The sequence below is a fragment of the Solea senegalensis genome, linkage group LG16 (assembly GCF_019176455.1).
Source record: "Solea senegalensis isolate Sse05_10M linkage group LG16, IFAPA_SoseM_1, whole genome shotgun sequence".
Taxonomy (NCBI): domain Eukaryota; kingdom Metazoa; phylum Chordata; class Actinopteri; order Pleuronectiformes; family Soleidae; genus Solea; species Solea senegalensis.
The window spans coordinates 3,244,578-3,266,533 of record NC_058036.1 but is presented as its reverse complement, the minus strand read 5'-3'; the positions used below and the strand labels follow the sequence as shown (position 1 = coordinate 3,266,533).

General features: G+C 44.0%; 2 protein-coding genes across 2 annotated transcripts; one reads left to right on the top strand and one right to left on the bottom strand.

The window, feature by feature from the left end:
* Positions 1–2,649: 2,649 nt before the first annotated feature.
* On the top strand, positions 2,650–14,426 carry tonsl (tonsoku-like, DNA repair protein). Its single transcript, XM_044048210.1, has 28 exons — positions 2,650–2,955; positions 3,068–3,163; positions 4,066–4,208; positions 4,312–4,495; positions 4,587–4,716; positions 5,288–5,459; positions 5,550–5,664; positions 5,758–5,909; positions 5,993–6,145; positions 6,391–6,516; positions 6,628–6,829; positions 7,645–7,700; positions 7,806–7,895; positions 8,044–8,116; positions 8,283–8,446; positions 8,608–8,731; positions 8,831–9,072; positions 9,166–9,622; positions 9,701–9,924; positions 10,478–10,584; positions 10,666–10,822; positions 10,905–10,983; positions 11,072–11,379; positions 11,930–12,101; positions 12,784–12,959; positions 13,077–13,150; positions 13,613–13,746; positions 13,945–14,426. The coding sequence occupies exons 1-28, from the start codon at positions 2,931–2,933 to the stop codon at positions 14,157–14,159; spliced, it is 4,350 nt and encodes a 1,449-aa protein (XP_043904145.1). The 5' UTR covers positions 2,650–2,930; the 3' UTR covers positions 14,160–14,426.
* Positions 14,427–14,592: 166 nt separating this feature from the next.
* On the bottom strand, positions 14,593–18,169 carry LOC122782612 (antimicrobial peptide NK-lysin). The gene is made up of 5 exons (XM_044047029.1): positions 16,511–18,169; positions 16,330–16,412; positions 15,436–15,513; positions 15,195–15,349; positions 14,593–14,788 (listed from the first exon to the last, which is right to left on the bottom strand). The coding sequence occupies exons 1-5, from the start codon at positions 16,596–16,598 to the stop codon at positions 14,710–14,712; spliced, it is 483 nt and encodes a 160-aa protein (XP_043902964.1). The 5' UTR covers positions 16,599–18,169; the 3' UTR covers positions 14,593–14,709.
* Between the last annotated feature and the right edge of the window lie 3,787 nt (positions 18,170–21,956).

Here is a 21,956-nt window from a genome sequence, read left to right as displayed (position 1 = left end):
CTTCCTCAGTCGTTCCCTTCTCCATCACTGGAGCTGATAAGAGAGGGAAGAAAACACAGCAACAGTAGCAGCGGCAGCAGCAGCAGCAGCTATTCTACGGCCTGAGTGGAAAACATCCTACGGTGCTTAATCTCCACAGTGGGGAAAAGCAATTTTGACTAAACCCGTAAATCCTTGAGTGTCAGATGGTGCAGATTTGATCCCTCCAGCAGTGAATGTGTCTGCCTCTCTGTGCGCTGCTGTGCTCACACATCCTGCACTCTGATGCGCTCTACTCCACTTTGCACCGCCCAGAAACACCAATTCTCACAATGATGCAGCATGCTCATTTGTAAGGTCAACGGTTTAGAGATACACACACACACACACAAGCTGTGTGTCTGAAACAAAGGCAGCTCCTCCTGATGCTGCAGCCGTGCATCTGGCATTAAATAAAAAAATGTTTCCAGCATTAAAACTTACAAAGCTGTGTCTGCGGGGAAGTGATTTGCTCATGTAAACCTGAACATGAATTGTCCAGGTTTTTCTTTCTGACACAGATTTGCCGGTTTTATTTTTTAACAAACTAAGAATAAACTGCACATTTTCAAGTCTAAATAAGTGAGGAAAATATAACATAGCATATCTGCTGTATATATGTAGATTAAACCAATAGAGCATGAGATTATTGTCCCTCTTTTTTTGTCAAATGATGTTTAAATTAAAGACCAAAAAGGCATCTGCACACAATAGACAGCGAGAGAGAGGGTCTTATTGTCTAATCTCCACACACCGCTCTGCCTCCCCTCACAAAAGAAACCTCAAAGAGGGCAAATAATGGGTGTGTTTTTTTAATAAAGCACCGCACCGAGGGCTGCGCCACTATTTGTCCGTCAACACATGCCACCCGTGTGAATAAGCCAATCAAAAAGTGTCTCCGCGCTGACGTCACCTTCCACCCTTCCATTTTTTCAGCAAGCTGAACAGTTGGATTATAAGATCACAGAATTTGGGTTACATCCACGCGGACGTCAGTCTGAAAACGAAGCATCGCTCGTGTTTTGACATTAGTGGATGTTTCCCAGTGTGGACAACGGACAAGTGAACTATGTGACAGATGCAAAAATAAAAACAAGAGACTGTTATATTCTTTGATGTTCAAAGAAGATTTAAATCTAACAACAGAATACTGACACTGAATCTAATTTCAAGCACATTTTTAAACTACACACACACAAAGCCTATTTAAGCCTTTATTTATTTAAGAATGTATAGTTTCTGTTGACAGTCAAACATTTTTGACGCAAAACAAATTGATGGAATTTGCAGTTGTTTCCTGGGGAAAGTTGCATCATGTAAAATTATTTCTTATTATAAGTTGTCAATGAATTGGGTTAAAATAGTTGCTGCAGCACCACCACCTGGAATATTGATTATGTTTTCCAAGATTGGCATGGGACTTTAATTCACCATTAAAACAGGACAGACAGGGTTTCCATGTGCTTTTATGACAATATCTCCACAGAAATATTGACAATATTGAAAATATTGACATTTTACCCTCCAGAAAATAATGATTTTTTTGAAACATATTAATGGAATGGTGCGTGGAATGCAAGTATCCTAACAAAACTGAAGTAGGTTCAGGGTTTTCGGCAGCTGTATAGCATTGTAACTGTATGTCCTGGGGTTTGGCCATTTTAGGTGATGTGTTTCTTTTGTAACCCTGGCTTATTGTCAGTAATTCTTTCTTTATGTGGTATTGAATGAATGAATGCGTGTTTATTTAGAATATCATAATAAAAAAAAATAATATATATATATATATATATATGTTGTTCAAAAAGGAGTTGGATGAAGCAAATGTTTATCCGGTCCTACCTCCATTCTCTTCTTTTCCGGGAATGATGAGGACAGGTGAACTGGCGTTAATTAAAGTCCCTGAGTGAATGAGAAAGTTAAAGCATTTGTGACCTTTGACCCATTTTGACTGATACGTATTTTATTTTGTCAGCACTTTCATCTGTAAAGGTTTGCCCTAATTAAAAACATTTCATGTGAGATTTGTGTCCCCTTGTCCTTTTTGCACGACACAAGAAAGAACCCCGACCTTGTTAAAAAAGTATCTAAGTACATTTTGAACAAGCTACCTTTTTACTTTAACTTGAGTATACATTTTAAGACCAGTACTTTTACTTGTACTTAAGTAAAATAGTGGTACTTTTACATGAGTAGAATATTTGAGTACTCTTTCCACTACTAAACTATACTATACTATATAGTATATACTGTACTGTACTATACTATACTATACTACAGTATAAGTCAGATAATAAATGTGTGTTGTTTTGTAATTTTCCGATAAAACTACTCAGAAACTACTGCTTGTTGCTGCTGTTGTTGTGGAGGAGGTACTTCCGTGCTTATGGTCTGACGTCAGTATTATTAGCCAATGAACGGTCTCGCCGACACAATGCTCTATTATCTTTTAACCCGGTTGTTGGTCTGTCAGGCAAGACAAGCAAACGTCATGGTTATTGGGAGTATTTGCCATGTAGTCGTCTACTAAAATGTGTTTAAGTGTTAGTACAGCTGTGATCAGTGCCGTAGTAAGACGTTACCACAAACGACTTCTAAAATTCTCAACGAATAAAGGCGGAAGTTGTGCCTGAGAGCTTCACTGAGGGCAAAATCGACACCCGGAAGAAGCAGCGAAGTCATTGGCTCACGAGTAATGGCGGGGTTTTGCGAAGACTGGACGTGTCTGATTTGAAGCGCTTTCATTCGCGAGACTCTGGCCGCGATCGAGTGAAGACAACAAGGACACTGAGTCGTACGCGTGAAAATGAAGTGAAGAAGGTGGTTAACTGTGTCACTTTCAAGCTCGTCCGTGAAGTGTGCGTGTGTAACAGCGCGAGCTAAGTGCGACGCGTCCGCGGAGCCGAATCAAGATGAGCTCCTCGCGCGAGATAAAGCGTAAGTACTGTTTGTTTGTTTGTTTGTTTACTGCAGGCCGTGTTTGTGCGTGCACAGGTTCGACTATAACAATGTCAGCTACATATTAAGCGTGTGGTGATCACTCCTACAGAGCTGCAGAAGGCGAAGAGCAAAGCGCAGAGCAGCAGCAACTTGAGAGAGGAGGCGAACATCTGCAATCAGCTCGGAGAGCTGCTGTCCAGAAGTGGTACGTGCTTCTTTATTAGCGTCCATGATGATACAACAACACACAAGCACACATGCATGCTCAATTAATGCCATCGGTCTAGTATTAGTTTCTCTTTTGGGACTTATATGAGACAGGAGTGAGTGTGTGTGTGTGCATTTATCATGTAAATATTCGGGCTGGGGCATCAATTTAATGCCAATATATCTTGATATTCTAAATATGTAGAGGTCTGATTGAATGTTACTGTTGTTTTGAACACCAATAGTGATATAGAAATGAAATAAGTAGTTGCAGCTGCATCATTCCTAAGAGTTTATCTGTTTAAACCTTTTTTATTATTATTACTGTTTATTATCCTGTCAGTTTCTTGAGAGATTGGGGACAGACAATGAAGCTTATCTATCTATCCATGTTTACTTTTATTGGTGAAATATCTCCGTATTGAAAAGTTTATTTTGTCTTTTGTCCATAAAGATGTTTATTATTATTTGTGTTTTCATCTGTCACTCAGGAGGATAATTATCTGACGTGTTCTATGATAATTCCCGATATTTTTAAATACTTTTAGCCATATTGCCCAGCCTTACTATATACCAATGTATAGTTATTTTATTGCAGATTATTTAGCAGCCGCTGAGTTGTTTTTAATCAATGATCATGTACATCATCGCCTTGTAAACCACGATCTTGCTGTAGTTTATGAACTCACTGCAGATTGTCTTCATCTATATGTATATACCTTCCCCTCTCTTTGTATAAATAAAGGCTTATCTTATCTTATGAGAGCAGTCTTTAACAACACTAATTGTTGTGCAAGCTCCTTTTTCGCTGCTTTTCTTGGGGGTTTTGTGTTTTTGTAGTTGCCTTAATTGCCCTCGTTGTTCGGCCACTATGTTCAGTCTGAGCTTCTGGGTTCTCAGGTGATTATGAGGCTGCCATCAGAGAACATCAGCAGGAGTTGGCGATGTCCGAGGTGCTGAACGACGTGATCGGACGGGCTGTGGCCCACCGTAAGATAGGCGAGTGCTGCGCGGAGATGGGAAATATCGAGGCTGCGTTGAAAGTAAGTCAACTGGTGTACCTTATGGCTGTTAAAGCACTCTCTTCAAATCTGTGCCTGTAGGGAATGCAGCACCACATGAGTGTTTATTTGATTGTTTTTTCAGCACCAGAAGTGCCACCTGGACTTGGCTCGTTCTGTTCGAGATTACGCGGAGGAGCAAAGGGCGCTGGCCACGATCGGTCGAACCTACCTCTTCCGTTATGAATCGGACCAGTCGAGGAGCAGTTTAGAGAAAGCTGAGGATGCTTTCAGGAAGAGCCTGTCTGTTGTAGATGATCGTCTAGAAGGTGCGTGTTGAGTGTTCATGGGGAGAATGTTCTATGTTCTTCATATTTTTAAATTTTTTTATTAACATTTTTCTACCCGTCTTAACTAAAGGGTCAGTGCCGCAGCGAGAAATTAACGAGATGAAGGCTCGCCTGTTCCTCAATCTTGGCCTGGTCTGCGATCACCTGGGGGAGCCCAAACGCTGCAGCGAGTTCATCCGGAGAAGTGTCTTTATCGCTGAGTATGAAGACCCTAAACTATACGTTCATATGTCTTATGGTGTGTTTCCACTAGCCCGACTCGACTCGATTCTTATTTTGCTTTTCCATTAGCGATGGTACCTGGTACTTTTCTTTTAGTACCTGCTCAGGCGAGGTTCCAAGTGAGCTGAGGCGATATTATACATGATGCCGTCAGACTGCCGTGCACTGATTGGTCAGAGTGCCGTCACTAATTAACCTTTTTAATTAACCGATTCTGATGATTCATTACCGTCATAGCCGTGCTGTGATGACTCCGCCCACATTTGGGAGGTATTATATTGTAGAGCTGAAACAACAAATCGATTATTAATCAATTTACTAAATGAATCTATTTTATTATGATAATCCATTCATCGGTTTGAAGAAAGACAAAGAAATCATTAAAAGTGAATCATTTTGGACCAAACGATTAATCGAGAAAATAATCGACAGATTAATCGATGAAAAAATAATCGCTCGTTGCAGCTCTATTATATTGTAATGGAAAACCTCAATCTCACTGTATCTGTTTAAAATGCTTAACACAGTCTTGTATTTAATCCTCTGAAGGAAGAGCCAGTTGCTGGAGGATCTCTACCGTGCAAACTTCAACCTGGGCAACATCTACTTCCGTAATGGTCAGCGCTCGAACTCTGTGCGCTGCCTGGAACAAGCCAAAGAGTGTGCCCGCAAGATTAAGGACAAATTCGGCGAGAGTGAGTGCTTTCACTGCATCGGCAAGGTACGGACGAACTCAACCCCCGGCTCTCCCTCTGTGAGCCTACACTTTGCAGTAAGAGTGAGTTTGTGTGTCTGCGGCGTGACTCCACAGGTGCAGCTGTCGCTGGGCGATTTTGTAGCAGCCAGACGATCTCTGAAGAAAGCAGTCTTGCTCGGTTCCCAGCAGCCGCTTGACCGGCAGGCGGTGAAGAAGGTTTTCAAATATGGTGATGCATCAAAAGTCGCGTTGATTAAACAGTGTGTGTTTTTTAATGGTTTATGAGGTGATGAGTCATGATTGGATTCCTCCACTCTCGCAGCGGACAAGGGCTGTAAATTGGAGGAAGAGCTGGGGGAAGATCAGGGCAAAAAACTCAGCTCCCATCAGACTGTGGAGCTGTCGGAGCAGCTCGGCGACCTCTGCTGCAAGGTCGGCTGCTACAGCAAAGCTCTGGACGCCTATCAAGCACAAGTGAGAGACGTTAAAAGACGTGCACACATTATTAATGTGAATGGTGATTGTTAGACCGTTGAATTAATGTCACCCCGGTGCAGCTGAAGGGCGCCGAGGCTCTGGGGAAGCCTGCGCGGGAGCTGGCGGTGATCCACGTGTCTCTGGCGGCGACCTACACTGACCTGAGACAACACGGCAAAGCAGTGGATCACTACAGACAAGAGCTGGCCTTAAGGCAGGGCAACTCCTCTGAGGTATAGATGACCAACACTCCATGATTATGTCTTTAAATAAGAAAGTAAGACTTGGAATCAGTTTATTGTGCTTAAAGTTCGGGTTGGAGATCCTGGAAAATGGATTATGGAGCAAAGGAACCAGAAAATATTCACATTTATTCACATCGTTTTCTCATAATGGAATAAATCTTTTGTAGATCTCACATTTCTAAACTCCTGATTAGATTACTTTGGACTTTAATTGCTGCATCCGTGTGTGTCAGGAGTGCAGCACATGGACAAACATCGCGGTAGCTCAGGAGGAAAGCGGCAGTGCCTGTGAGGACATCAGCGACAGCTACAGTACGGCTTTCCGCTGCGCTCAGAAGTCTGGACAGGCCCGGCTCCAGGTGAAGTCAAACGAGCGTCTTTGATAAATGCTATACATTTATTACCTAAAGGTAGAAATGAAATAGCACTGTGCTTCCTGTTTGAGCTCGTCCTCTCGTTCCCTCGCACAGAAACGCGTGTTGAGGCTGTGGCTGGCGTCCCAGAGGCGACGCGGAGCGTCCGGTGCGGAGGACACCGAGGCGAGGCTACGGGAACTCTGCGCCGCGGAGGGCTGGAGTCCAGATGGGAGTGACGGCGAGGAAGACGAAGAAGAGGAGGAGATGGACAACAGCGAAGCTCTGGATGACAGCGACGTCGTCCTCTCCGATTCAGGTAGGCCGCGCTCTGTCGAGATTCTGCCACCGACGTGGATCTTTTACTAGGGATGTCCCAATCCGATATTGATATCGGATATCGGTCTGTTATTGATATCGAATATCGGTCCGATATTGATATCGGATATCGGTCCGATATTGATATCGGTCTGTTATTGATATCGGATATTGGTCTGTTATTGATATCGGTCTGTTATTGATATCGGTCCGATATTGATATCGGATATCGGTCTGTTATTGATATCGGATATCGGCCTGATATTGATATCGGATATCGGTCCGATATTGATATCGGATATCGGTCCGTTATTGATATCGGATATCGGTCCGATATTGATATCGGATATCGGTCCGATATTGATATCGGATATCGGTCCAATATCAGCCAAAAAACGAGTATCGGTTTATATCAATCTGATTTAGCGTCTGCTAAATGACATGTAATGTAATGTAATATCGGACTGCCTATAAAATCTAAATATAAGCGCTCCGATACAAGCAGTCCACTCCGCTCCAGCACTTCTATCCGGGTTTACCTGTGGGACACGTCACTCATGCTGTGTGGGTTGGGCTAATCCAAAATAGTAAAAAACAAGGGGGGTGTTCTCTGAAGACACGCTGTTACCTGTGCCTATTCTAACATTCCACACCACAAAATAAGTCGTTAAAGTAAGTATGATTTGTGCTGATACTGTATCGGTATCGGCCAATACTCAAGGCTGCAATATCGGTATCGTGTCGGAAGTGAAAAAGTTGTATCGGGACATTCCTATCTTTTACAAACTAACGTTTGTCTCTTTACGTGTTTTCCAGATGATGATTTGGAGGGTTATGACAAAATGGTGTCAGGGCGGAGAAAGGCTGGACGGGTGAGGCATTCATCAGTGACTCTGTTTCCTTTGCACACACGCCTCACACACTCAACTGTTTCTCCCTCTGACCTATTCATGTTTCCTGTCGCCTCTTTGCTTCAGTGGAACAAGAGGAACGAGAAGGGCGAGACATCGCTGCACAGAGCGTGCATCGACGGGAACCTGAAGCAAGTCCAGTACCTGGTGGAACAGGTGAGGGGAAACGCGGTCGATAATGAAAACAGACGACGCGCTGCACTTTTAGAGCTTCTTCTAAATATTTACTGCACCAAAAAAATCGATGTTCATGAATAAAAAATGTCAAAACAGTGTGTGATAACGATCGTTCTCTGTATGTCAGGGTCACCCAGTGAACCCCAGGGACTACTGTGGCTGGACTCCTCTGCACGAGGCCTGCAACCACGGTCACCATGGTAACTGTTTTAGGATTAACTGTGTCGGTTTGGAGTTTAAAGCTTGTTTCATGCAAAAAAATAGTGCTTTTATTTTTTTAATGATACAAATGTTTTTATACGACAAGACTGAAAAAGATTCTCTTCCATCTTCTTACCCTTTTTTTTTTGTGTGTCTCTTGTGCAGACGTTGTAGCCGTGCTGCTGGAGCGCGGCGCCAACATCAACGACCCCGGCGGTCCCTTATGTGACGGCGTGACTCCTCTTCACGATGCCCTCGCCTGTGGCAATTTTCACGTTGCACGGCTCCTGGTGGAACGAGGGGCGTCGGTCACGCTGCGCAACTCCAAGGTGTGTGTGTGTGTGTGTGTGTGTGTGTGTGTTATTAACAGATTATTCACCTATTATATTTTTCCTACCGTCTATTTCACGCTACTTAACATTTAAATAATCCTAATTTTGACTTTTGTGTAGAAATCCCCTCACTGCGTGGTTTTCTGTTTGCGTCTCAGGGCGAGACGGCGATGGACACGCTGCGTCAGTGGCAGAGGACGTACAACAGAGAGCTGGACCACGAGGCCAAAAAGGAGTGTGTCACTACTGAGAGACTACTGAGGAAAGCACTGGCAGGCGGAGGTGAGGCGAGGCTCTCGTCATGTTTTCTCCCCTTTTTTTTTAGGGAAAATCCTCTTAAACGCGTGTTTTTTTTCTTGTTGTCTGTGTCTAACGCTTCAGTGCCCGCCGCTCCAGCTCCAGCCAAGCCTTTCGATGCCCTGCAGGACAGCCAGCTGTTTGATGCGGAGAACTCGCAGCCGCTGGTGTCCTCCGGTGGAGGCCTCTCCTCCAGTCAAGAGTGGCCTCAGCTGAGCAGAACCTCCGAAGCAAAGGCGCTGCCGGCCAGCCCGAAACGGCGGCAGAGCAACGGTTTCACGCGGCGTCATCGAACCAGGGGAACAGAGTCTGCTGTTCTGTATGGGGTACTGACTGTTGAATACTTTAAATTTAGATTTATTGAGGTTACACAAACTAAATGTTAAGTCAGAGTGCATTATTTATGTTGTTCCCCTCAGAATAACAACAGCTGCTCAGAGGACAGTGACTCCGACGGCCCTGTCAGTCCTCTGCGTCCAGTCCGGCCCAGACACAGTTTCTCATCAGCCCCGACTCAGAAGGACGTTCCACCAAGCAGAGAGGCGAGCGCCGTCCCCGCCTCGGCCAGTGTCAGGGAAGACCCCGCGCCGTCCGTCTTTGCGCGAGAGGAGTACCACAGCGCCATCCGAGGCTTGGGCAGCTCCAAGACGCTCCTCCAGGGTCTGTCGCAGCCCCAGTTCTCCAGCACGCCCGCCGTGTCGTCCAGCAACAGAGCGGCTCTGGTTCCCGAGGAGGAGTTTGTGGCCGACGACTGGTTGGAGGACGACTTAGGGGAAGTCCAGCCCAAGAAGAAGAGGAGGCTTCGGGTTGAGCAGAATGGGATGGAAGCGGCCTGGAGTCAAAACAGAAGCTCAAACTCTGACGCAACCTCTAGAGGTCTGTGTTTTTTATTATTTTATATCATATTATCATTCAAATTTATGTTCTGACGAATAGTTTTTCCTTTTCGTTTAGCTCTCGCAGTTCCCTCCTCCTCCAGCAGGAGTCACTCTCTGAAAAAGAACGGCGCTCTGAAGCCGCACCAGGTCAAAATGACTCAGATGCCCGGGATGGTGAGGTTGGGCAGGCGAGAGGTCAACAGGTCACACAGTCCCAACGTCACAGATGATGATGATGACATGAGACCGGCGACGCCTCCTCATCCTCATCCTCATCCTCATCCTCGCATACACGTGCAGGTCAGATTATGTAAAGATCGTGAAAAGCACGCTGAAAATTGATGCATTCAAAGTCGTTAAAGATCTGACAGATTACATTCAGAGTTTATTATAAAGGACGGCACCGACTGCTGTGAGACGGTTATTAATTTTTCAGCAGGACCAGAGGCCAGAAGTGGAACATCGTTTGTCAGCAGTCTGTGTTCACTCGCGAGTAATTTTAGATCGCCATGATTAATGAGGCTGGAACTGATCGAGACGACGTGGTGCCATTTTAAGTTTTTACTGTTTTTCTTTTCTTTTTCTTTTTTTCAATCCTGAAGGGCATTAGTCACGCTGCACGCTATAATGTTCCAAATCTGCATTTTAATCTCAGTTTTTAATGGTTTGGGAGGGATATTTTACATTATTAGACACAAGTAGTTAAAGTCGTTGCAGTTTGATACGACTTCTCTGCGATAAGCTGTCATTGAACTTCGCGGCTGTATTTTTGTTTATTTGATTTGCAAATTTGTTTTCCGTGAGTGACTTCAGGCACTTGAGCAGTGACTTTAAATGATTTAAATTTTTTCAGGCTCCTTCTCAAACCTTGGCCGCCCCCGTGTCAACGCCGCTGCCTCCACCCATCAGAATGCGGGTCAGAGTTCAGGAGGACGTTTTCCTAATTCCAGTTCCGCAAAGGTTTGTTTAGAATGAAGCGATTTTAGTCGGCGTTTTCCGTAAGTGTCGCGCCGCCACTCAATCCTCTCCTCTGCGTTTCAGCGCGGCAGACTCTCTCACCGTGTCGTGGCTGTGCGAGCAGGCGGCTCAGCGCTACTATCAGAAGCGCGGCCTCCTGCCTCGCCTCTCGCTGCAGAAGGAAGGCGCTCTCCTCTGCCCGCAGGACCTGCTCCTGGCCGTCCTGCACACCAACGAGGAGGTGAGGCCGGTGTCGAGTACACGCGCTCTTGCCCCTTTTCAGTACCTGCGGCTTCTAAAATGAGAGGAGGTGTGTGTTGCAGGTGTTGGCCGAGGTGTGCTCCTGGGATCTTCCTCCGCTTCCCGAGCGATACAAGAAGGCCTGCGACAGCCTGGCAGTGGGTGAGCGACACGCTCGGCTACACAGTCGTGTCAGTCGTGTCGGTAGTTGTGTGTGAGGAGAGGTGACGGTTCCTTTGTGTCCCCGCAGATGAGAACAAGCGCGTGAGCCGGCTGTGCGAGGTGCAGGACGGCAGCTCCTCGGTGTCGGTGTGCGGCCTCAGTTTGCCGCCGTCCTCCCTCAACCCGCTGCTGCGCGCCCTGAAGCTTCAGGCCAGCCTCACCGAGCTGAGGCTGTCCGGCAACCGCCTCGGCGACGACCTCCTCCCCGAGCTGGTCGCCACGGTCGTCACGATGCCGCGGCTGCGCCTGCTGGACATTTCGGCCAATCGCGTAACGGGGGAGGGGCTGGGGAAGGCGGTGGATTCCTTGAAGGGACAGAGCCACGCTGCGTTTCCGGTAAATCTATATTTATTGACATTATAGCACTTTAGAAATATGCGTAATAACATTATACTGTTTTTAAATGTGCAGTATGAGCAGTTCCTCTAAAACAGACGATGTCCAAAGCCGATTTTTGCTCATTTTTGAATTCCTGCGTGGCTTCGATTTGGTTACAACACCAAGACGAGATCAAAAATGGTTTCGTGCAGAATGCGGTTGAGGTTTTTTGGGGCGTCTGCATGACTGTGAGCAGAGGAGACGATGGAACTGAGGCGTCTCAACACTTTCGGACTTTATTTAGTGTTAAATTCAGGAGACATGAAAGAGCATTTGAATGTTTTGTGGAAGTCTAGGTTCTTTCTGAGGTTAGCCGTAAGCTATACTTGGAACTTCTTGCTCCTCAACAGTGACTCGAAGACCGTTGCTCTTTTCACACGTCTCATTGTTGCAGCTCATGAGTGCGATGATGTGAAAACCACATTTGTCCTTCCCCGAAATCTCACGTCTGAGAAATGCACGCGTCTCGTGATTTAGAATATCTGTCGTGCTGCTTCTCCTCTCGCAGAGCCTGGAGGAGCTGGACCTCAGCATGAACCCGCTGGGCGACGGCGTGTCCGAGTCTCTGTCCTGCCTGCTGTCCCGCTGTCCCCTGTTGGCCAAGCTGTCTCTGCAGGCCTGTGGTCTCACCACGCGTTTCCTGCAGCAGCATCGACTGCTGCTGGCTGGCGCTTTGACGGGTAACGGGTTTCCTGATGAGCTCTGTGGTTACTGGGCTCTTCACTCAGTGTGTTGTGTTCATTTCAGTATTCTTTGAGGTTTGCAATACAAGTTTCAGAGCGTCGTGCAATGTTTATTCTGTTTAATCTGTTTATTCTGTGCTGTTCATTGAAGAGAAACGTGGGAGTGTAAGTGAGTAGAACTGTTCATGATGATATTTTGACGTCATTTCAAAGTGAATGAACTCTACGTCACAATAAAAAAACACATTTATGATGCAAAGTAAATCTATTAATATCAAAAACAATTTCAAATTGCTGGTATTTCACCAATAAATGGCTCAAACTGTTATTCTGAGACACCGGCATCACTAAAGCTGTTCTAGTGACGTTAAAGGGCCACTTCACCCAAATAATAGACAGCTGCTCCGAGAGACGCATCACAAACCCACAGAGAAAGTTCAGCTAAAATAAAATTAAAGTTATTTCCTTCATTGTGTTTCTGTCAATCAATGTGTTATAATTGACAGACACAATTAAGTAATAGAATGTAAAGTAAACAAACATCATTATTTTAAGTTTTTTTTTCACAAAAATGTATAAAAATCCTTTAATTGACTTTTTGTATTATTGACCTGTTAATGAACATTTATTAATGGTGTAGTAGTATATCTTTTGAAGCTTTTTATTTTTGATGTTAAAGGCACAGGCCACCTCAAATCCGTGTGTTTGGCCCACAATGCACTGGGCTCCACGGGCTTTGAGCTGGTGTTGAAGACTCTCCCTCTCCACTGCCTCACACACTTGGACCTGTCTGCCGTCCACAGAGGTTCTGCTGACTGCCCCGCACTGGACCACCTCACCAAAGCCCTGTCGCAGGTACACACACACACACACACACACATTATTCATTATGATGTCATCATTATTGTGTCGACTTATCAAGCGGTTTACATGGAATTTAAGATTAATGTTGGGATTATCTTGAATTTGCAGGACGACTGTTCGCTGACCCACCTGAGTCTGGCGGCAAACGGACTAACGGACAGCAGTGTAGCCACCTTGGCCAGGTGGGTGGGTGTGTGTGTGTTGCTGGGGGCGGAGTCATCGCTGACTCCGATTTACACATGGGACGTGCAAACTAGTGACTTGAAAAGCGGGTGTTTTCGGTGTAAATGAATCATTAGAATCAGTTCATGAAAAGGATTCGTTCACCAGACTCCTCTGTTAAATATTGAGATTTTAGACATTTCCTTTGCTGAGTGTTGGAGATTAACGCATGTTTTCAGAATCTTTAAGTCTTTGTAACTGATCTACAGTTCGGCATTGTTCGGTTTGATTCTTGTGTCAGACGTCGCGCTCGTGACTCTTCCTGTGACGACGCTCTCTGACCAATCAGTGGTCGGCAGTCCGAAAAAGTACCAGGTACTAGCTAATGGATAAACGTGCCGTGCCGAGGCGAGTCATGCCGGGACCATGTAGTGGAAAAGCGGCATTATTTCCGTCTTTTGTTGTTGTTGATTTTCCTCCAGGTGCCTCCCTGCGTGTCCCTCTCTGCTGAGTTTAAACTTGTCAGGAAACCCATCGGTCACGTCAGCTGGACTTCACAGCGTCCTGCACTCTCTCAGGGCGGCTTCTCGGCCTCTGACGCTGCTGAACCTTCAAGGTATGCACTGTACTGCAAGTCTTAGTGAAATGTACTGTAGAGTTTGTTCCTAAAGGGGTTTTTATGGTAGATATTCACATGCTGGTCAGGAGGTTTGGTTTGATTCTGAATGTTGCAGCTAAACAGGGAACTAACTTGTTACTGTGATGACGTGCTAGAGCAAGAGAACCATGAGAAACCTGTGGTTTTTGTCCTCAGGTTGCCAGGTGTGGGGCCCGTGGGACAGCGCAGGTCTGGACGGTTTGTCAGAGCTGGTCAAAGACCTCCGTCTTTGCTCGCAGGGACTGAACAAACTGGACAGACAGGCTTTAAAGCAGAGCTGGGGCGACGGCGACGGCGGTCGGTCGCGCGGACACGTCGTTGACCGGAGGGCCAAGTGCCTGCTCTCTGTCGCGGCCTCCTCCTCCTCGTGAAGATGGAGGGAGAGGAAAGGAACGATCTGCTGCGGCGGCTTTTACCAAAGTCACAAAGACACTGCTTCTTCCTTTAAATGTTCACTTAAAGGTGACTTAAAGGCTGCTCCCTTAAATGTCAGTGACACACGTCATGTGCATGTATAGACGCTGATGGTAAATGTGAATCCATCGAATGTTTTGTGTCTTTTGTACATTATTTATCGTCTTTGTGCTCGACCCGTTGGATTATTGTGTATGATTTGATTAAAAAAAGTATTAAAGTGCTTTTGCCTTTCTGATCTTTTAAGGAAAAAATTATTTAACATAATATATTGAAAACAAAAATGTGTGTGTGTGTGTGTGTATATATTTATATATATATATATTATATATATATTTTATTTTTTTTATTCTAAGTGGAGAATAAATGTGACCAAAAAAAAAAGAGAAATCTTTCTAGATGCAGTTTTATTTATTGTCAATCACGTCCACAAACCAATCATACTTCCTGGGTGAACCCTTATCTTCTTACAGATGTAACCAGATTTTCTTTTTAATCTATACAATATCAGAAGAATTTAATCTCTACTTCTGTCTGTGATTCTTGACGTTCACGACGAACGACCAGCTCCGCCTCCTCCTTTGGCCTAAAAGAGAAAACATCAGAGAATAAAACTATTAGCTGACAGAAAAAAGCAGTGGGTGACAATAGAGAATGAGAACGTTAATAATCTGAAGTACTTCTCATGCAAAAATGTCTTCTACCAATATAATAATTTATAAGAGTTTAGGTATAAAAAAGCATTGAAATGTATTTTTTGTAGTTCTTCAATTTCCTGAATGCAACACATTGTACATTTTATCTTTATCATAGATTTTGCAGCTCCAGATACAATTTATTTGGGGGGAGAGGGAACAAAAATGCCTCTTTTCATACTAAAGGTTGCGGCAAATCTATTTGGATAACTTGTCCTTTATTGTAATAGAAAACTGGAGTTTATAAATACTTGTTTTTCTATAATCTCGGCTGTGAAACGTGTGCGAGGAACTCACTTGCAGGCTCTGAGGTTCACACAGATCGTCCTCACGTCGTCGGTGGTCGTGAGCTCCACGACTAATTCTCCGAGGTGGCCTTTCACGAATTTGCGGCACAGGGGTTTGAGGATGCCAATTTCATCGCAGACGCTTAATAATTTGGCTTTCACACTCTGTAAAACCAACAAAAAAACAACATTATTTTAACATTATTGCTCCAGATTTAAAAGTGTTCACACTTGCAGACGTCGTGTTTCACCTCTGCGGTCGCGTTGGCTCCGGTGACTTTCTTGACCTTGTTTAAAGTCCACTTACACGCCCAGCACAAACCTGGAACCTGCACAATGTGTACTTTTTACACTTGTTTCATACATCGTTTTTGTCAGAATACAATTCCATTCCATTAGTTTATTCCTCCTGTGAATTACGGTGCACTTAACAATGAAATAATGACCATATTTAAACTCTATTAACTGTCGTATGCAAATGTGTAACAGGGGAAAACTTATTATTGTTTGAGTAGTGTTCTATTTCCACAGTGTCCACTAACACAATACCATAAAAATGGTAAAAAAAAAACAACTAAATTCATCAATGAATTACTGCTTTCTGTAAAATTTGCAGTGCACTTTTTTTGTAAAATAATATATTTTAAATTGTCTTTATACCGTAATGTTCACTAAATTACTACTTGTAAAAATAATAAATAATAATAATAATAATAATAAAAATCTTAACCATACATGCTTAATGACCTGCAATTTTATGGAAATTGCATCACATTTGATGTAAAATGACATTTGAATATGAACGAAATATGTTAAGTTGCCTTTAAAAAAACATAATAATAATAATGATGTAATATTATATGATTGCTTGTAAATAACTACTGCAAGTATCTGTTCATTTACAGTTATTACGCTGCCTTGAAATACAGAAAAATATGCAGAAAATTGTATGTAAAAAAGACGTACCTATATATATATATATATATATATATATATATATATATATATATATATATATATATATATATATTATGTATACTGTATATACATACATATATATATATATATATGTATGTATATATACCAATAACCAGGGATATTTGAGTGCTGAATCTCGATTCTTGAGGGAAAAGCAGTCTGGTTACCTTGCCGACCTCCACGGAGACCTCCCCATCATCGTGCTCGTCGTCGATGCTGATCTCCAAGCTTCTCCCGTGGACCGACCACACTGTGAAGGGCACAACAGGTCAGTTAGACACACTGAACTCAACACAAACACTGAATGAGGAGAAGAAGAAGAAGGTAAAAACCCATGCAGCGGGACACCTGAGCATGTCACCAGGATGCAGGCGAGGATGAGTGAGCGCGTGTCCATTCTTGATCTGTGTTCTGTGATCGGTGCACGTCTGCTCATCCACTCACATTTTTATACCCAGCGAGAGTGAAGGGGCTGGATGGTGACGCTGCTGCAAGCCCACAACACCACCACCACCACCACCACGGATAGACATTCATTTCAGTCACAGGAAGCGTTTTGTGCTGCAAAGACTTCACTCATTATCACTGAAAATACAGTTCTCTTAACTCCTGCATTCATTTAAGTAATTAAAACCCAGGTTCTGAATGGGGGTCCAGACCTGGTCTGCAGATGCCCTTTGACACACAAAAAGACTTACTTTGTACGGCAAACTGATCCATTTAGTGTCTGTGTTGCGTTTCGATTTTGCAGATTATATAAGTTAAAACAAAAGAAATGTTACATTTGCTGTGTTAAATGTTGCACAAAGTTTCCTACTGAGAATCAGGGTCAGGTTTATTGCCAGGTATGAAGTTCACACAACACTAGGAAATAGAAAGGAGTTAGAGAAAGAGGTACTTATAACAGAGTGAATAGAATTTAAAACGTGTGTCATTTTAAAGTACTCTTCAAAAGTCATCTTTAAAATAGCAACTGGACAGGAGTAGACTCAGGAGGACATACTGTACCACTTATCTGAATGACCATAGCTACGGACAATACACAACATGGATAACACAATTATAGACAATAATCGACGTGTCTGAGGACGACGGAGAGGTTTGTGTGGCGGTGCGTTCGTGTGCCGACGCTTGCAAATTTGTATGGAATTTGTTTTCCGACACGTTGGCCAGTTACTCTCACTCTGACTCATGACACCAGTCTACAAAGAACTAACACATGATCACGGGGACATTTTCTTCTTCACAGGTTCACAGGTTCAGATGTTGAGACCACCAGTGGCAGTTACTCATCTTACCCCCCTTCCTGTCTAACACGTACTTCACACCCACATTTCACATAGCGTGCCGTTTCCCAGACACATTTGGGAGCCATTCGGGCCCCTGGCTTTTGTGCTGGGGCCCTATGCCTATGTGTGTCACGTCTGCATTGGCGTACCCGCTGGATTGTCCATGAACATTGATGAGTCGCTGGACATCCTGTCCTCCACAGTGTTTCTGTCCACCTGGGTGCAGTGGGAGTTCTGACGCCACGTCAGTGGAAACACTGTGAGAGGTGAGAGTGACCGTAAACACCTGTGGGCTCGACTGTGAACGACACCAACACGTTCCACAGAACAACAGGCTAGTTATAACATGGAGTCATTTTCAGCAGGTGCTGCATCATTTCAAAATAAAATGTTCTCCCAGTGAGACATGAAACAACAGGACGTGACGTTCAGAGGTGGAAAGAGTACTGAAATATTCTACTGGTCTAAAAATGGACTCAAGTTAAAGTTAAAAAAATGTAGTCAAAGCTACTTAAGTTTACTTTTTAACAAGGTTGTGCAAAAAGGACAAGGGGACAATAATTGAAGCAAATAAAGTGCCGACAAAATAAAATATGGAAACACATAATGTGTCAGTCAACATGAATATGGTCAGGGTACCAAAGTATCATCCGTATTTCACTTTGTTAAACTAACAACAAACTATTGTTTTTTAAAGAATGAAATTAGGCTTCTTAATTGTTCTGTTCACATTTAATAATGAGACATTTATGTATTTAATTCCAATGTGAACGAATGAATGTGAGACACATTTGGTGTATTTATTGTTTGAATGTTGCCACTTTGACTCGTCCATAGTTTTCACGTGTTAACAATGTAAAAATGATGTGAACACATTAATCACACAGAAGTCTAGTTCATGTGCTCATCATTTTCAAGCAGCATTTACTGGACACCTGGACCCAACTGTGTGCTCAACAGTCCAGGGAGTGAACCCCTAGCTATTTTTATTGTTTTTTTATGGCTTTTTTTTTGGAAAAATATAAAATAAAATGGTATTGTTTTCTTTGTGAGACTGTTTCTATGTTACTCTCTGTTACTATGACGTTTCTGACTGATTTTGGACGACATACTATACAATGCACTATGAGCTTTTGTCAGTCTGTCTGAGCTTCACACTGGTGGCCAAAACTAAAAGAAGATAAGATCCTAAACCTTACTGACTTGAGGAAACATGAGGCAGTGAGTCTGACACCTTGAGGACTTGAACAACTCAACGTCATGTTCTTATGAAGTAGATCAGTTGATTAAAGTTATTCTAATGTTTGAAAGACTGAGAATTTTAAAAACTCAAGAACACAAGAAAGTAAGTTTTCATCAGAATGAATAGCTCACACCATCAGATAGAGTCTTGGATCTCTGAGGTTGTGAGTTCAAATCTTGCAATCAACTTTAGAACTTCAGACCAACATAAGAATTTAAAAATACCAACAACGTGATGTTCTGCGTGTTAGTAAGAATAGCTCGTGCTACAAGAGTAAGACTTCTATGTCAAAGGTTATGAGTTCAAGTCTTATGGTCAACTGTTTGAGTACGATGTTTAAAGTAAACAGTCAAAAGCTCTAAGAGAACCTGAAGAAGAGAAGTTGCAGATAGCTCAGTGGACAAGAATGCTGCTTTGTAGTCCAGAGCTCATAAGTTCAATTCTTGTGAGGAGCAGAATGTTTTAAAGGTCAACAACCAAAGTGACGATTGAAAGGAGACCAAAGGTCCCAACTAGGGAGTAGGAGTTGGTGGTGCACTGGTTTTGTTCACAACCATGAGAGTGTGTGTTACGAGGTGACCGGTTCAATCCCAGATCCTTGCAGGTCCCATTCCACAGCCTTGCAGGGGTGTGGTAGGTAGCAAGAGGTGAGGTTGGAGCTGGGCAGGTGAGGAGAGGAAGCACAGGGCAGGGCAGGTAGTGAGAGGAGAGGAGAGGGCAGGGAGGAGAGGAGAGGGAGGGACAGGGCAGGTGAGGTGAGGAGAGGAGGGACAGGGCAGGGAGTGAGGAGGAGGGACAGGCCAGAGAGTGAGAGGAGAGGAGAGGAGGGACAGGGCAGTTAGAGGAGGAGGGGTGGGAAAGGTCAAGGTCAAATACTTTATATTACACTGTGCAGCAGTAATCCCAGGTGGTGAGGCCTTCGGCCTCCACCACCCAACTGTCTTAATGCGATTTAAGACAGTTGGCCCTCGCCCCACCACCTTCCAACTGCTTGCTGGACTCTCCAGGTGTGGCCGAAGGCCACACCTGGCGAGTCCAGTGAGCCTGACTGGGGGTACGACTCACTTGCACCCTGCTGGCTGCTGGTGACCGGGGGGTACGACTCACTTGCACCCTGCTGGACGCTGGTGACCGGGGGGGTACGACGCACTCGGGGTTGGTCATGTCAGTCAGCAAGAGGTTAGGTTGGGTTGGGATCTGTTCCAGTGAACCAATGCACAGTTGGGAAGTGAACCTGCCACCTCACTGTTGAGACAGAAGTTGGTGGTTGGGAACAAAGCCACCACGCCACCAAGGCCGCCTTCGTCTAAGATTACTGTCTGCTTTTAATCTTGAGTTTGGATGTAGAGCTTTAAAAGCTCCTGCTCCTCACAAGAACTGAACCTACGATCACAGGAGTTGAAAGCAGCGTTCTTGTCCTCTGAGCTACCTGCTCTTCACAGCTCCTCAGGTTCTCTTAGAGATCTTGACTGTTTACTTTGAACAATGAACTCAAAAACTTGTGTTCTTCATGAGACTTGAACTGACAACCTCAGACATGGAAGTCTCGTTCTTCCAGCAGAAGCTATTCTCACTGCAGTGCAGAACAACATGTTGCTGGTATTTTTAACTTCTTATTTTGGTCTGAAGTTTGAAAGTAGTGCAGAAGTTCAGTTGACAGCAAGAGTTGAACTCACAACCTCAGAGACACAAGTCATCTTCTGATGGACTGAGCTATATGTGCTGATGATCGTAAGGTGAACTATACATTCTTGGTGTTTCTTAAGTTTCTCATCCATTATTATTTTAAATTCGGCAGTTCCCCTCTGTTTCGATATATTTGCAATGTTCCACTTTGTGTTTATCAGTCGGAGCTTCTTCTTCTACAGGGAGACAGAAGCAGGACGAGGACAGCGGAGACAAACATGTGGTCACTGCTGCCTAAATGATCCGCACATGTCTTAGATGTTGTGTTGACGCTCTGTTAACACCTGCTATCTGCCATCCCGACACATTTCCATGTCAGTTGTAAACTATTGTTTTTTGAAGAATGAAATCAAGCTTCCTGATTTTACAGCTTCTTAAATGGCAACATTTTCAACATCATTTGTATGTGAAGAGAAATGACATGAAAGGTGTGTGTGTTTACATGTGGAGCAGTGACGTCACATGAGCGTGAGCAGGTGTCATCTGAACACCTGTGATCGGATCCCTCAGGTCGGATGTGAACAGCATGTGTGAACAGAGCGTCAACAGAGAATCTAAGAAATGTGCGGGTCATTTTTAAGCAGCATTACCACATGTTTGTTCCCGCTGCTCCTCATTTCTGTCTCTGCGTAGAAGAAGCTCCGCCTCCGACAAAGGAAGTGGAACATTCCAAATAGATCGACTCAGAGGGGACGAGTGGAATGTACCAAGGCATGGAAAGTGCACAAAGGTTTTTAAATCAGTGTGTCTTCGTGCAGGAGCTGCTCCACCTGTAATGAATCAACGTTCATGTCCGCGCTGGACAAATAAAAGAAAAATGGCAGCTGAAATAAAAAAAAACCACCACCTGTAGGAAATGCTGCCACCTGCTGGACTGGACGTCAAACACGTTTTTTGTGTGCATTTGTTCTTGAGCTGGTGCAGGGATCTCAATGAGTGCACTTACACTAATACACCAGCAGATGGTGCCTTAATCAAGGATGTGAGACCTGCTGGTTTGGCCCAGTGATGGCCTGCTGTGTGTCAGTCGTCATTATACAGATACACAACAGCCAAATAGGGAGACAGTGAAATAGTACTGTGTGTCTGGGTTTGTGGGACTGACTCGACTTAACGGAGCTGCAGTTAAACCTCAGAAATGTGAAATGTGTGGATGAGACGGAGGGGAGGGGATTCAAACCTCCCCCTTGGGCATCAATAAACTATTTCTGATTCTGAGAAGTTAAAGGTGCAACATGAGCAGATGTCACTCGCTGAGTTTATCAGCAGGATAAACTTCACGGTCCAAACTTCCAGCCAAACCAAACCCTCTATTAGTCTTAGCAGTTTCAGGATTTATAGACATCAGAGTTCAATTGGACCAGATAAAACAGAGCAACACTTGTATTTTTCTCAGTTTTGGTCTGGCTCTTAAAACGGGTTTAGAATGAAGACCAAAGAAAAACATTTTTCTGCAATAAATTAACCCTTAGTGTTCACACGGCACAGATCTGTGCCGCAGGTGCACCCTGGGTAAATTGGTGTGGGAATAAAATATATAAGACTCCTGAAATAGACATCTTCAGCCTTTAAAAAT